General features: G+C 39.2%; 1 protein-coding gene across 1 annotated transcript; it reads right to left on the bottom strand.

Annotated features, from left to right (window-relative positions):
• Positions 1–8,535: 8,535 nt before the first annotated feature.
• Positions 8,536–16,028, bottom strand: edn1.L (endothelin 1 L homeolog). Its single transcript, NM_001127799.1, has 5 exons — positions 15,605–16,028; positions 13,406–13,592; positions 10,768–10,923; positions 10,490–10,609; positions 8,536–9,531 (listed from the first exon to the last, which is right to left on the bottom strand). Exons 1-5 carry the CDS (start codon positions 15,663–15,665, stop codon positions 9,390–9,392), a joined length of 666 nt encoding a protein of 221 aa, NP_001121271.1. The 5' UTR covers positions 15,666–16,028; the 3' UTR covers positions 8,536–9,389.
• Positions 16,029–16,571: the final 543 nt, after the last annotated feature.

Below are 16,571 nucleotides of genomic sequence, written 5' to 3'. Positions count from 1 at the left end.
AGCTGAATGCTGAGGATTACAAACTCACTGAACAGTTATGTCACATGTGGCCCCCCTTCAAGTCGCTGACTAACTCAGATTTAGAGAGCTGAAAAGCAGGAAGTAGTGTTCTGGCTATTCTGTTACACATCCAGTCACTCCAGCATGTTACACATTACATTTTTGGATAACTAACTATATTAGAAACATTTTTTAATTTGCACAGCCTATCTATTTACCCAGTTTTTTTATTTACACTAAACTATCCCTTTAAGGGTAAGGGCACACCTGGAGATTCAGGGAGATTTAGTTGCCCGGCAACTAATCGCCTCTTCTTTGGGGCGACTAATCTCCCCGAACTGTTTCCCCATGTCTTCTGTCTGCTTCAATGAAAAAACGCCTGCGCTAATGCACTCGCGGCACTTCGATTTCCAAAGTCACCCGAAGTTTACTCGGAAAATCGAAGAGCCCCGAGTGCATTGACGCAGGCGTTTTTTCATTGAAGCAGACAGAAGACACGGGGAAGTAGTTCGGGGAGATTAGTCGCCCCAAAGAAGAGGCGATTAGTCGCCGGGCGACTAAATCTCCCCGAAACTCCAGGTGTGCCCTTACCCTAAGAGACTGTATTTGAACTGTATATTGATATGGCAATGCCATCGAAAAGAGTTTTATAGCACTTTCACACAGTTTGTATCACTAGGCTTGATATTAAACTGTATTACTCTGACCCTTTAACAGATAAGGTTCTGCCAGATAATAGTGCCATAGGTGATTTAGTGAAGAGAGTTGAGCTCTCTATCATCATGCCTTATTATTCTTGTGATAGTATTGCAAAGAACCAATGCTTGCATCAAATAATGGCTAGCTACCTACGATAGCAAGTTTTTTTTTTGTTTGTTTCCTTGTAAATGCTTCCAGGGTTTTCTTGCAATTTCAGTTTGTTATCAATGCTCTAACATTTTCTCTTCTTCCTTACACCACACTCGCAAAATTGTGTTTTTAGACACTGCAATCTGTTTTTGAAGATAAAAATTGCTGTACCTCCCCTCAGGCAAAAATGAAAGATTTACAATGTTTGGATAGTTGGATCGCTCCAAAGAGCAGTGCCTACTGAGCAATGTTCTAGATGTAATATAATTTAGTGCAGCTATCTTCAGCCTCAGGCTCTTCAGATGTTGTTAAACCTATAAAACTCCCAGCATCTTGCAGCATGTTGAGAACTACTGTATATCTCAAAGAGAATAGGCAATAAACTACTAAAACTCCCAACTTGGTTATATAATAAAATAGCCATTTTTAATTTGATACATATGTACAATTACTATGTGATTGCTTACTTTCTTCCACTGTGTTGCAAAATACATTGCCACCATGTAATGAAAAGCAGCAGGTTTAACAAATCACTTGTGTAATACATTAGAATACATTCACAGGATTCCAAACACTGTGACACGACGTTCCCCATTAATAACATCAAATCCATACAGGTAATCATCAACTTCTTTATATTCAGAATTTGCTATGTGTTATTGCTTTTCAACTGTTATGTATTAAATCTATATGAAAGCATTTATTTACATAAGAGATCTATCTGCTTAGCTTGACAATACATGGAAGTTCTGCACATGGGCTTTTCCACGTAGTACTGAACACTTGAATGACACAGACAACTGAGGAAGAGTCATGCTATTATAACTTACAAAATTTCGGAGAGAATGAGAATTTATTATGATTTTGAGAAACTGAAAATGTATTAACTTGCTTTTGACCTGAAATGTTGATAGTAAACTATTAGCTGAAGCTTGTTCACTTACAAAATGTGGCCTGTTCCCTCATGTCTGTCATTATGAATAATGTAAGCCAGGGATCCCCAACCTTTTTTACCCATGAGCAACATTCAGATTTAAAAAGAGCTGGGGAGCAACACAGGCACAAACAGTCTCTGGGGTGACAAATAAGGGCTGCGATTGGCTATTTGGTAGTAATTTGGTGGTAATAGGGTAGTTTATTAATCCCAACAGCCAAAGCCTCCAATGTCAGCACATTCAGAAACATCGGTAACTGTGGCTTATTTTACTAATGCACATGTACTGGTTATTTTGCTCTTACTTCCTGGCTGCTTTTTTACAGGTTCATGATGTAAGCATGCAGTCCTGCAACATGCTCCATCAGGGATAGGTAGCTGAGACTGGGAGTCAAATAGGGCCTGCCATTCCAAGTACACAGAGGCAGAAACAGCCCCCCACCAGCCCAAACAGCCCCCTACCAGCCCATTATATGGTAACTTTCTATTGAACCACAGAGCAGCCCCTCTGGCATTTGCCAGAACCCACAGATTGCCAGTCCAGGCCTGGGTAGCTCCAGCTTCAGTTTCACTGGGGCTTCGCTGGGGAGACAATGTTCACAAACAATAAAAGTAAGCAGAGCGAATTATGTTAACTTTATGATGACAAAATGCCAATTTGAATTTATTATGGATGCTGAAGGTCCCCTTTAATATAGATGTGTAGTGTATTTTTTTTCCGCTTAGTTAAAATTGTTTCTATTTCACACACAAGCTCTGCAGATCAGAGCACTGAAATGTAATCTAATACCTACAGCAGCAAAACTTGACAGTCATGCACTGTCATTTGTTAACATTATATATTAACATGTACCTAATTATATTTTCATCAGTTCTAGGTCACAGGACACAAGGGCTATAAAGGGTTGTTGTGTGCATATCATATGTTATTTCAGCTGAATCACACATATATAAAAATGTTCACTGAAATACTGAATTTACAAAATTTACTGGACAGCAGACACATATGCATCTGGAGAAATTGTATGTTCCATAGGTGTTTAGTGCCACTGGTACGCTGTACAATGAAGCTTTGTCATCTGGCTGTAACAAACCCCACCCCCCAATATAAAATACATCTTTTTTGCTTCCAGAAATAGAATATAAAGTATTTATTAATTCTATCCAAGAAAAAGCCAATATACCATTTACATAAGTTGCACAAAAGTGACATTATGGGGAAAGGGACAGGGAACCTGCTGTGTTTTCTTGTGTTAAAAACCCTGTCAAGAATAACTTGTAAAAATAGCATGAGGTTTTCAAGCTATTCTTACATAGGGAAGTGGTTTTTTTTAACTGATATTGTTTGTCTATAATGTTATAAGTTTGTACTTGAGCTTTATTTGATTGGATCAGGATGAATCATAAACAAGAATTAAATGTAGGTTTTTGTTTTTTTTTAGAAACTACTTAAATCTCTTATTCCACATAAGGCTTGGTTTGTGTCATTAAATCTTATAACCCCTGATTCTTCAATAGGCAATTTATTCCTACATTTTTTAGGCACTTACAAGACATTATTTTTTGGTTGTGTTGCCATATTCTTGGCTTTTGGACAAATCTAGTTGCATACCTAGCGGGACAGTCCAAAATTTGACAGCTCAGCCTGCTGTCCCATATTGTTACTGAAATGTCCTGACTTTTCTCCTGCACTTCACAGCCAGAAAAAGATGCAAATTTTCTAAAACTTAATTGGCTTTTAGCAGACAGCCCAGACTATGTGGCAGGTGCACTTAGATACTTTTGTTACAATTTAAGATAAGCAAAGAAACACTTTTAACAATTCCTAGGGAAACTGTGACATGCAGCTAAAAGGCCAATTCACTTTCATTAGCAAAACTGTAATAACACATAAAAACCACAGAAATGTGTTCAAACTTTCATAACCTGCAACATTTTGTAAAATTAACATGGTAGTTAGAGATGTGGCCACAAAAATGGGCATGGTCAAAAAAAATTGCCACACTCCACCTGGCAAATCTTCGCAAGAGGGGAGCAAATCCTGACTTGGAGTAGGCAGAAGACCCTTGAACAGGCACCTGTTTACACATGGGCTTCTGCGTCAGACTTCCTGGCCTTCAGCTTAAACCTCCTTGCCCTGGGCGTGAGCATGCTCAGTTTGCTCTTATTCCCCCCTCCTCCCTTCTCTGCTGTAATCTGAACCCAGAGCAGGGAGAGACTCAGGTGGGATGTGTTGTCACACCAAGCTAATACTGCAGCTGCTATCCTAAACAAATAGAGATCTTCTAGAGCTTTTTACTCTAGGTACTTTAGGTATAGTAAAACATTCTACAGAATAAATATAGCATTCTAGCTTGCCCTATTGCAGCTAATCTATTGGCAATAAAATGCCTCAGTAAGTTTCCTTCTCCTTTAACACATTTCCCTGATTTTTAACTGTTCCCCTGAAAAATAGGGGTTCCACTGTATTTAGTATGAAATTAGGTACTGTTTATAAACATGTTCAATGGTTTAATTATTTACTCAGAACAAGTAGGGATAACAGCACCTAAATATTTCTGATCCCTTCAAGCACCCTAAACCCAATGCAGGCAGAAGAAACATTGGCACATAAAATATTATCTAACCGAGTTCCCATTTCACTGTAAATAATAGGAGAAATGTGTAGTGCACTCATCTACAAACCAGTGAAACTGATTCTACAGAAAATGTGGCTTTTAAATATTGGCATTTATAAAAACATAAAAACAATAAAAAGTCTTCGGATAAAGCTCTATCTATCTGATAACTAGTCATAGGGTCTTCTGGTTAGTTACATATACATTAAAATAATAAGTGGGAACAGTGTGCTATATTGCCTCATGAACCAACTAATCTTGGCTAGAGATTTTACAATCAATGGGGCCTGAGAAATGTATGATGTACTTGTCTTGAAATCAATTAACTTGACTATATTGAAGGTGCGATAATGTGTACCCAATTTAGAAAATTGTGGAAAATGATCATTTACACCCCATATTGTATTAGTCTAAATATTATTTTAGGTTAGATTACCCTAGCAACCGTGCATTGGTTTAAACAAGACAGTAGAATATGATTAGCAGGGAGCCTGAACAGAAAGATGAGTAATGTAAAGCAACAATAGCAATAAATGTGTAGCTTTACAGAGCACTTGTTCTTTAGCTGAGGTCAGTGACTCTCGTTTGAATGCTGGCAATAGTCAGAAGAAAATAATAGCAAAGAAGAAGCCAGTTAAAAACAAAGCATATAAAAGAATATAAATAATACAATTATGTTCAAGGTTGAGATAAGCAGGCCAATTTTTATAGTATTATCAATTGTTTTTTTGCCTATAAATTCCTATTGGAGTGTTCTAGACCGCCCCCTAGTGTTATCCTCCAGCTTCATAGCATCTAATCAAACATGCTAAAAGACAGGTGTGTCCATGTGCTGATGAACTCAAATGGCCTATATGTTTATAGCAAGGCGTGTTTAAGACAGATCTAATGAAGTCAGAGAGAGTTTTCTCTCAGGGTAATGACATACAGTACTCCAAGAGCCAGGATAGTGATTAAGTACTGGCATGACACAAACACCTAAATGGACTGGCACATTGAAGGTCAAAAGCTAAAGTATCTGTGTCAGAATCAGCACATATAAGTTGGAGGAAATATGAAGGTTTGGAACGTTCTGTTGTAAAAAAAAAATTCTCAGTGAGCCTAGTAGCAGTGTTGCCGGCGGAATCTGGAATTTTAAATCCTTTAAGGGCAGGTCCTGATAGATACCCAAGTGGATATTATAAAAGTTTTTTAAATTTTCTTAACATGTTCTGCTTCTTTCAATGTTTTAGTTCATCAGAACTGATTTGACTGCCTTGTGCAGGGACATTCAGTTCTTTTCTGTCGGGTGTCAGCATTCCGTGGCAGTGCTATACCATTATACTCAAATAATTTGGAAAATTCCCACCAAACAAGAGCCTTGTTTTAGAATAAATGCAATACTCATCTATTGGGGGCTTACCAATTTAGGTTTATAGTTCAAGTTAATAATACTAGTTATATATACATACTCCTTATTAGAGGACTTCTATGGAATTTCTGATCACGTTATTTCATATCACAAGGCGCATAACACAAAAGAACAAATATGTTAAAAAATAAAACACCAGCAATAGTTGTATTTCAGTTGAAGACTTGGAGAGGCTTCTGAAAGTTATGTGTATTGGTGGGCATCAGTTTAAACATATTCCTGAGAAAGGTGAACTGTAAGAGCTGCTGGGTTTGCAGTGGATAAAATATAATCATCTTCTCATTGGTGCTATGGAGTTCTTCTGTATTTTGCAGAGGATGTGAATGAAACATAAGATGCTGCATTGTGGTGAGACTGTGAAGTGTGTTGTCTATATTGCAGCAATGACAGCAACATTGGATAAGTTCTGGATCCCACCCAATGGACCCTTACCTTGTATCTTAACTTTTTTCTTCTCCAATTCTTAATTGTGCACTGTTTTGTTAACCTTGCCCAATTGTGTCTTGGTCTAGGTCTCACTATGTGACCTGACTGAATCCAGACCCCTGTACTATTTACAACCCACCCTAATTACTTTTATTATCTCTACAAGTTATCTCTGTCTATAAGTAACTTTCTAATTTATTGCCCATAAACCCTTTTACAGTGATCTAACAGTATATATGATGTGCCTTTCCAGCGTTCATTTGTATTTTGCCTGACGAAGGGGCCTGGTTCTCAGAAAGCTTACAATTTTGAATTGTTCAGTTAGCCAATAAAAGGTATAACCAAACTTTACATTTTCTGCATTTTTTCAATGGCTAACACCGTACATCATCTTAAATCTAGCAACAGTCACAGGCTGGCCTATTCCTTTAATTACGCTTTTTTAATCTGGTTTTCAACTGAGACACAGTCCATACTAATATTCTGTAGGAATTCCCTTAAAAGGAATGTGTGAACAAAGCTATGTGTTACGTTCAAATAGCTTTCCTGTCAAAATTCTCTTTTGATTTCTACATGCCAAGTTCATTTTACACGGATGTGCAAGAGGGTGGGTGGGCGTGGAGCAGTCTAGCATTCTTTAAGCAACTTGTCTTGTAGCTTTAGCCTTGTTTAAAACATTATTGTTATCTTATATTCTGGCCAAAGACCTCCTGTAGTCTGACAACATCATTTTGTGAATCCAGCAATAAGTGCAACTGGTAACTATTTGCATTTGACTAACATCACTTGGGCGTGGCCAGTTTAAATTTTTTACAGGCTGTACAAAAAGAAACCATAATATCAATGACATCACGGGGACAAGAATTTTAAGAATTTAATATCAATTTAAAAGAGGATCTACTCCCCATAAGAGTACTATTTTCTACACATTGTAGTATATTATGCTTCTTTGTCATTGCCCCCTGATTGCCACTACTTATCATTACTGGTCCAAGAACTACCATGTCTCACTCTGCACAAGTCTGTGTATGCCGTGCAAAGCCCAGCCATGTCCAGTTGGCATCATTTCCAGCATTCAGCATGTGAGTTATGCGAGCGTCTTTCTCCACAACTGCCCTATGCCAGTTTATGGGAACATTGGAGTTACCACCTTTATCAGAAGTGGAAGGAGTTCCATAATTCCCCTGCATTAATAGGCGCAACTATATTCAATTCAAAACAGGAATCAGAAAAGACAGAGCAGCACAGAATGCAACCATACAGAAGTGCAAAGGGGATTTTTAGCACTGCAGAGAAAGTTGTGTTAGCTTTCATAATTTAACCTTAATATACATTCATATTCAGAGATTAACAGCTTGGTGGTTGTAAACCACTGCTGCTGTGACCAAAATTCCCAGTATGAATTTGACTAAATCTGCACCTTATTGTGTTATTGCACTTTCTTTTGTCTCACTTGATTTTAACATGAATTTGCCTGTAGCTGCAGGAAAATTGGAGATCCCAAGAGGTGTAACAGACCATGAAAGAAGCTACAAGATTCTTGCACTTTAGTGAAGGAACTACCCCCCTTCAATTTGTGGTTACTTGATCCTATTGCAGTCAAGAAAATCACCTCATGACTATGTACTGCTTTTGGTATATATATGAAATTTGGAGGCTTTGATGCCTTCACACAAATGTGAGCATACATTTGGACTTTCAATTTGTTGGCTTGTCATGGTGTTTTTAGGGCTGTTTAGCCTTTGTCTCCCTCCCAGACCAGTTACTTTTGAATAAGGAACTATTATATGACAGTCAGTATTTTAGGCAGCCAGTCATTTACCAAGCCCATCATAATTCATTGCACTGAGAGGGTAGAGAGAGGCAAATAACTTAATTATCTGAATAGTTAGGACCACATTTACTATTTACAGTATGTTTCCTAGGTTGTTTCAGTTCTGTTATTATCACACCAACCAATTGCTCACAAACACCACAACATCTCATCTGTTGTATCCAACTACCAAACCCCCAAATGTACTTTGCAGCTACCTAAAGTGAAAGCTAAAACCAATATATACAGGCAAAATACAAAATCAATATAGTATCACAGTTGGTGAAATAGCAGGTTTGGAGCAAGCCTGCTGCACTGATTAACTTTGTCCAATTCCTACTAACTGGGCTTACGTTGACCCTATGTGTATATTGTACCGAAAATTATTTTTGATATTTTTCCCTTTTAATGTATCCCTTTGATCCATCCTTACATACATTTTATTTCAGCAGCAAAGCCAGACATGAAAAATGCATACACAGAGTTAAAAAAACAGTTGTTTAATAAACATATTTACCACTGGAGCTTAAGCTCTTTTTCATATAGAAATACAACATACATGCATAGACCAATGTGGCCTGTTCCAATGTATATTTAACACAGTAAATATAGTCTTCTTACAAATATTAATATAAATATATTTATTTAAAAATATCCAAATAATAAATTTAATTAGGCAAAGAATAGCAGATGAATCAGATGTGCAGATGCCAACATTGATCACCGCTTACATAAAAATTACCCAGCTTCTGCTTTATTACCAATTTCCCTCACGCCCACTTAGTTTGTAGTGACAACACCAACCAGCCACTAGACAAACTGGAGTTTAGCGGGACATGTAAGGCCTGATTAGTTCCAGGGAACTATAAAAAAGAGAGGTTACAGGCAAATGTCTTAAAGGTTAAGCTAAGGTGAAGTCCAGATGGAATGATTTAAAACTGAGGTAGACATAGGCATGAGAAAGAAGTCTTTATTTTAATGGCAAAAGGTCCTCTGTCTAATGCCAAAGTGGCAGAATCACTATTTGCAGTGTCTTTTGTGCAGAATTAAGGCACTTTCGTAAGTTCCAGTGTTTCACTGTCCATGTAAGTAGCATGTGATGCTCTCTGACATGTCAACCAACATTAGGTTCAAAGTCTTCTTTCTAGAAACCATTGGCTGTAATATTGTTATCCAATCCCAACAAGCAACGGTTTCCATTTTCCATTCCATTCCAAGTCGAACTGCATTATTCCCATCATCCCAGCTCTTTATTTTCCTGAATACACTGGGTCTCTTCTCAAAGAACATTCATACATCAAAAGCCGTTTTAATATGTTCTTGGCTTTCATGTTGTCACTATGATGTTGTCTTTCTGTGTTTCCATACACCCCAGTTTTTATGCATCCAGTGATGTGAGGTTTCTCTTGTCTCACTGTGCTTTTTCATTAGGCTGGCAAAAGTAAAGGAATTCTTAATGGACTGCTTGATGCTTTCTGATCTGTAAAGAATAATAAAATATGTCACTATTTCGAACAGAAGGGCATAAATGCTTTACTAACATAGATACAAGTCACTTCTGTTTGCAGTGGCCTTGAACCACCAATAAGCATTTAGCTTTGATCAGTCTACTACCATTAGAATTATGAAAACAAATGCCTTACTAGTTGCTGTGGGTTACAGCAGTTGAGCAAATGTTTGCCCGATAGGGATAATCTAGTTGTATTGGTCCAGGCAAGATATATAAACTGTATGTGAGGTTCCACTTTACATATGATGTGGGCACCAGATATCACCCGAAGATACATTTTATAAAATATGGTTGCAAAATAAATAATAAATCTAGTTAAAAAATAACGAGACAGGCCATTGTAACCTTTCCTCTTATTCAGATATGTATAGTTCTGTTACACATTATTTAACAGATGACTGTCCCATAGAAAAGGCAATGAAGAGACCAAGCATATTTTCAGGGCTCTGTACTGATATGGACACAATTTTCCCCTAACTGCAGTAATCCACTGCATATAGTCAGACATTTGCTTTCAATATTTTGATAGACCAGGCTGACTTTGCCCACATCACTGCATTACCTCCAACAAATTACAGATTGTGTTTTGACTACAGTTCCATAAACACCGTAATTACAGTCCAAACGGTATCTGAAATAATTCTGCTTCTGAAGAGGGTTGCCAATTCTTATAATTAAAAATATGCATTGTAACGTGACAGCCTAGAGACATGCTTATTATGAAGCGGCAGAAACATTAAAGGCAATGTACTTACTGGAATCAGTTATGTAATGCAGGTTGAGTCTTTTACAAGCACCTGAGGATTTTCTCCCAAACTATGGCAGGTGTTCTTGGTATTTTGCTAATCTATATTAGCATTCTAAACCTCTAATTTTATTATCACAGTTCACAGGTTAATGAATGGTAAACACAAAAGCTGCTTCTCACCTTTTCATCACCTTGTTTCTGTGATGTTGTTTTTGAATGCACTGCTGTCCAAGCCTGAGGCCAAGGCACTTTGTGGCCTGCTGAACTTGTCTTCTGTCTTTGGCAACAGATGGCTGAACGCTGAAGAAAATGAAAAAAAAAATAATATTAGTAATCCCATTTATATATAGAAAGACCTTTCCAGAATGTGTTTCACAAATAAAACCAACCCCTGCTTGTGGGTGTTAGTAAACTTATCTCCAGCAGTACTTTCCACTGAATAGTATATTTGTACACACCTGGGCTCTGCTGTTGCTTGGCAGAAGTCCATACATTTCTTGTCTTTACGCTTGGCACACACACACCTGCCTGCAGGCTCAAGGAGTTTCTCTTGGTCAGTGTCCTGCAATGCCCGTTTCATGCGGGGCCCTCCAAGACCATACGGTACTGTTCTCCTGAAATAAAGAATCAACAGCTTTAATGATAACAATCAATATTAAGCGACTAAATGAATAGGTTACTATGCCTGATGCACAGACTTTTATTTGAGCTACAGTAGGCACATTAACTTATTCCGCCAACCCAACATGCAATTGTTACGACCAAGCTCATAATTCTTCGTTTATTCACTGTTTTAAACACTGTGTGAACTTAAATATAATTTAGGTTTTAATATATGCTTCAGGTCTTACTGAGTAAATGTCATCACAGGAAAACTCCCCACACAAAGCTCCCCAGCTGTAACCTTTGTGCACGAAAACCTTAATTTTCTGCTTATGTAATTACATACAATTTCCCAAATTACACGACTCAGTTTCACAGTGGCATGCCAGAAACTTCCACAGGTTGCGACCTGTATTTCAATTAATAACTTCTTAATGGTTCTTAAATCATAGTTTAGTAGCATATCACTGTAAATGCCAAAAGGTAAGACGCAAGGCAAATATTTACACTTTAGCACATTACACTATCTGTGCTCGGCAATCAATCCGTGCTAAACATAGCTACTGCTTTTCAAAATTGCTCAAGCCATGTCAAGAGAAATAAGGTTGATTGCTTCTGCTTTGTGCACGGCCATGTGAAATCCCAGTGCAAATACGTGTGAAGAGCACAGGTCAGAAATTACAGGCAGCCAGAAATTGTTTGTCTTCTGTGGCTGGGGGCTGAGATAAGTCATGACCACTCTCCCTATATGTTTTACATGTTACCTTCAATGCTCCTTCTAATTCTTTGTTGACCTTGCGTGCAAAAATTTTCTTTTTTTTTTTTAAACTGAGTACACAGCACAGTGGGTGGGGCTGAGAAAGTGCCAAATTATGTGCGTGCTTTCAAAGTTTTCTGTGTTTCCCCTAGTTTTCTGTATGTGCTTATGTCAAAACGCAAGTGCACAACTCAGAGGGATCATTGGTTCCATTTAAGCACAATGTCTCTAAAATGAGCAGCCTTTTTACTCAGAGCTTTCTCTGCTAGCTTATTCAGCCAGCTAGTTTATTGCCTTGAGTGTTCTCTAGGAGGCACACACCTTGCTCTCATGGGTTTGCCTATAAGGGTCATATTTATCATCATCATCATCATATTTATTGCAAAGCATAGGGTTTCTTCCACTGTGAATATGATAGGAACCATGGAATGTAAGCTCCCCAGTGGCAGGGACTGGTGTAAATATATATAAATTCTGTAAAGTTCAGCAGAATATGTTGGCATTAAAACAAGATACTATCGGGGAATGTAATAAAAGTCGCAAAGTTACACCAATAAGGATAAAAATCCACATCTCGCGATGTAATATGGTTCCTTAAACTGTTATTACATTGCAAATTCTAATTGCGCATTGCAAATTTTAATTGGGCACTCTTAAGAAGTGCTTGAAAGTGCCGTAATCTTTTGGAGCAAACATAACAACTTTTTCAGTAAGAAGTTTTATTACATTGACTGCGCATTGGCGCAAACTATAAAATTCGCAAACCTTCTTCCACTGTCGGAAGTGGTCGCTAAACAGTTTCCGGGTTCGCAAAAGTTATATTAAATTTGTGCAAAGCAAAATTTGTTCGCGCAAAGGCATAACTTTTCGCATTACAAATAGTTTTTTCCGTTACCGGCTGTTTATTACATTCTCCTGTATGATTGCTACTGGCCTGGTATAACCAGAGAATGGACTGCATTAATAGCATCCACTAGCAACGCTCTTTTTAATTCTTTATCAGAGTAACTTGGTGACTGCATGACATATCTATGATGCATCCTGGTTTAATTCAACCCCCTTGGCCAAGATACTTCAAAGGAACAGTAACATCAAGAAATGTGTTTTGAAGTAATAAACACTACTGTGTTTGCTTCAGAAACACTACTATTGTTTATATAAATAAACTGCTGTTTAGCAATGGGGCAGCCATTCAAAGGAGAAAAGGCTCAGGCTACTCAGCAGATAGCAGATAAGCTCTGTAGAACATAATGGTGTTATCTGTTATCCCCTATTTAATCTGTGGCATATAGACTTTTTCAATTTCCGCCATTGCTACACAGCTTGTTATATGAACTATAGTAGTTTTACCAGTGCAGGGCAACAGTATATGATATTTTCGTTACTTTAAAACACTTTGATTTTTTGTTGTTACTGTTCCTTTGTTGTTACCTTTGCATTGTAGGTAACAAGTATAGATTGTTAGCTCCCTAGGCAAGTATTATTTATTGGTGCAATTCACAGTGTTAATGTCGGAAAGGGAATTTTTTTAAACCACTCCTTTAAAAAAGAGAACACTTCAGTCATGACTCATGTATAACAAAAAGCATTAGTCTGCCTGGAATGTGTGTGTAAATGTGTATTGTTCACCTAGGAAATGAAAAAAGTGGGCACAGATACTGAAATCTTTAAACTTGATTTTGCATTACATTTGTAAGAACCAGAGTAGAAACATTATAGCTGGGCTCTCCACTTACTCAGGAGTGTTGATCCATATGATGTCCAAGTGGCAGAAGTAGACACACTCTTTATCCATTAAGGAAGAACAGGAACAACGTTTAACCCTACGTGGTCGCCAGGGGGCGCCAGATGAGCGCTGTGAGTGCGTCTGTACAGTTGGTGCAGGGGGCTGGTTAGCGAGCGTGGCGCTGTCACTGAGAGACTCTGCAAAGAGAGAGGAAACAAATAGTGTAAGACATTTGAAAAAGACTCGTGTAGTTGTAACAAGTGCAGGGTTAGGAGGAAAGCATTGACTTTTGTCAATTCCCAGCCATGCACACAACTAACTGATCGTTGTGCTAAACTGTATATTATTCATCTCATATGCCGCATCCTACAGACAGCAATCTGGCATGACACACACACAGTCACAGTGTCAGTGATGTGCCTCTGCTGCTGCTGTGCGATCCCTGCGCTCCGGGATGTGTTGGCACCCGCAATGCTGTTGACAGAGTGAACGTCTAATGGTTTAATGGACGAGCACTGCGTGACAGTCACAAGAAGCTGTTGGCTCAGCTGGAGCTGCTGCTGTTATTAAATCGTCCATCTGGCCGCCCCGTGCAGGCAGCTACATTCCTATAAACAGCCCAGGGAACAGGACCGAACACGCGAGGCCGCACAGCACGAATGGATTGTGATTGCAGCAGCGCCTCAAGCTGGAGGGGATCAGCCAATGTTTAGTCAGCGAGTGCGGCTGCTGCAGGTGCGAGGCTCACACGTCTAGTGCGATTTATGCACCGTCCAAACACCTGCTGCTGCTGCTGCCCCGTCTGCGCAATCACTAGGAACCAGATATGCACCGATTTATCTAGTACTACCTCTATACCATACCTATCTAGTAGATCTCCATATTTATATAGTATATGTCCATACCATACCTCTATCTAGTATCTAGTATATCTCCATACCATACAGCATTAAGGTTAATGAAATCCAGGGGGGATCATCTATTCATACATATAATGTATCCTGAATATTGAATGGGACATATAATAACCCCCCAAATCCTCAGAGTCTATGGGATGAGTCTCAGGCTGCAGTGACTGCACGCGATAGTCTGAAAACTAGAGAGCGATGTCGCACGGCAGGTATAGAGGTGGCGGAATTACGCGCTAATCAGGGCAAATTAGAGGTGACTGCTGGCTGCCCGAAGGCGGTTACAAGGGGTTGCCCCTACTACCTGCATGGCGAGCAATGCCCTCGGGCGATAGTTCACAGCAGGGAAGTTCAAACTCTGAGCAGGTACCAGGTTCCCATTCTCAGCAGCGACTGTACTATGATGGCACCACCAGTGCTTCTTCCTTTGGGGTTACATCACCCCCACACCCTGTAATCAAGGATTCTCCACAATCTCACCTGTCTGCCTTAGCTATGTATGGCCTGTCCTTTCCTACAAGCTGGGACAAAGCCTAAGTCTCCAAAGCCTATTATTTCATTTCCCAATCCTCCCAGCTCTCGTTTTCTCTCCCATGTTCCCCTTCCCATAATAACCCGGTCCCTTTCCTATAATAATAATAATAATAACCCGAACTGCTTTAAGCTGCACCTGAACCTAGATAGCGCTGCCAAGTTGCTCGCACACATAGACGTCTTTCTCTCCAAAGAAATCATCGCTTTCTTCCATAACGACAAATTGTACGCTCTGCTCACACATCAAACTGGCAGCTACAATCTCTACTAAATCTGCGTTTCAGTGCAACTTGCTTTCCCTGCCAGTGCCCTCAGCTCAGGCGAGACCCTTGATAAATCCCTGGTCAGAGCGTAACCATTACATATATATTTCAGAAAATACCTGAAAAGCACTACAATACACATAAATTAGCATTATGCAACCTCCAAGTTGCCAGTTTACTCATAAACTGCCAGGGCTGATGCTGCTGATATTGGCTACCTGCCCATGTCTGAAACAAGGGATTTTATTTCCCCAGTAGAAGCAGAATTCAATTTCAGGCATTTCCCCATATGCAAACCCATGTCTGAATGATAAGGTTTAAATTAAAAAAAAAAAAATCTCCTAATATAAATGTGGCCGTTTCTGCTAAAATTCTCAGTTGCTGGATTAAATATCCAACCTCCAGGAGCTACTGGATGGCAAAAAAAAGTAGCCAAGTGTAATATTAGCCCCTAATAAATGATGAATATGAGCAGTAATGTAATGTAATGTAATGCAGCCCTACCTGTTGCACTGACTCCTTGCACAAGTACCACCAGCAGAGAAAAAATCATTTGTAGGTCCATAACGAAGCTGGAGAGGTTTCTTCTTCTTCTTAATAAAAATAATAAAAATAATTTCAATTTGTAAAAAATGCAGAAAAAACAATCCCCCAAAATGGTCAGTCTTGATCTCTAATTTCTCCTTTATTTAGAGGCGAATAAGAAAGAAAGTGAATGACAGCAGAAATGTGTCCAGTAAATATCTGTGAGAAATAAACGCAGTTAATGAAGAATCCAAAGTCCTTGGAGAGACGATCAGGAGCTGCTACTCCGAAGCAATAGTGCCAAAGTGATCATGCTGCGGCCAACTTGCCCTTATATTCAACCGCCATGGACTTTGTAAACAGCCTCAATTGATATTATTCCGAGACAATGTTATGGTGCTATTAGTCACCGGGAACAAACGTGCAGACTAAGATAAGGGCAGGCTGGAGAGGAAATCTCTGGCAACTTCAGAGAGGGAGACGCAGAAAAGCTCTCATAAAACGTGGGCGGAGCCAACGGAGAAATTCCCTCGGTTCTCCTGAGAAAAGCTTCGTCGTTCTGTGTTCCTGCCGCTAGAGGGGGCTGCGTATGCACGAAATGAAAACAAACGGCATTTCTCAGCGAGCTACAGAAGCTCTGGAGGTATTTTCAGTTCTTGCTTCACCTGCCAACTAAATCTCACTGCTACCTGGAAGAACTGCATAATTATGTGCTAATACTTCACGAGTCTCTTTTGTACGACTGCCAGAGCTAGTGTGTGTTTGTGTGCCTGGCTCTCATATATCTTCATTTGCACTGTGGCAGGCACGTAGAAATCTCATATTCATTCAGGTCTGGACTGAGAATGAAATTAGGCCCTGGCATTTTAGGTACACAGAGGCCCAAATAGAGGTCCACCAGCCCAATAAATAGAGACTGTCTATGGCCATTTATAGCAGCCCCTCT

The sequence above is a fragment of the Xenopus laevis genome, chromosome 6L (genome assembly GCF_017654675.1).
Source record: "Xenopus laevis strain J_2021 chromosome 6L, Xenopus_laevis_v10.1, whole genome shotgun sequence".
NCBI classification, from domain to species: domain Eukaryota; kingdom Metazoa; phylum Chordata; class Amphibia; order Anura; family Pipidae; genus Xenopus; species Xenopus laevis.
This window is presented reverse-complemented; position numbering and strand designations above follow the sequence as displayed.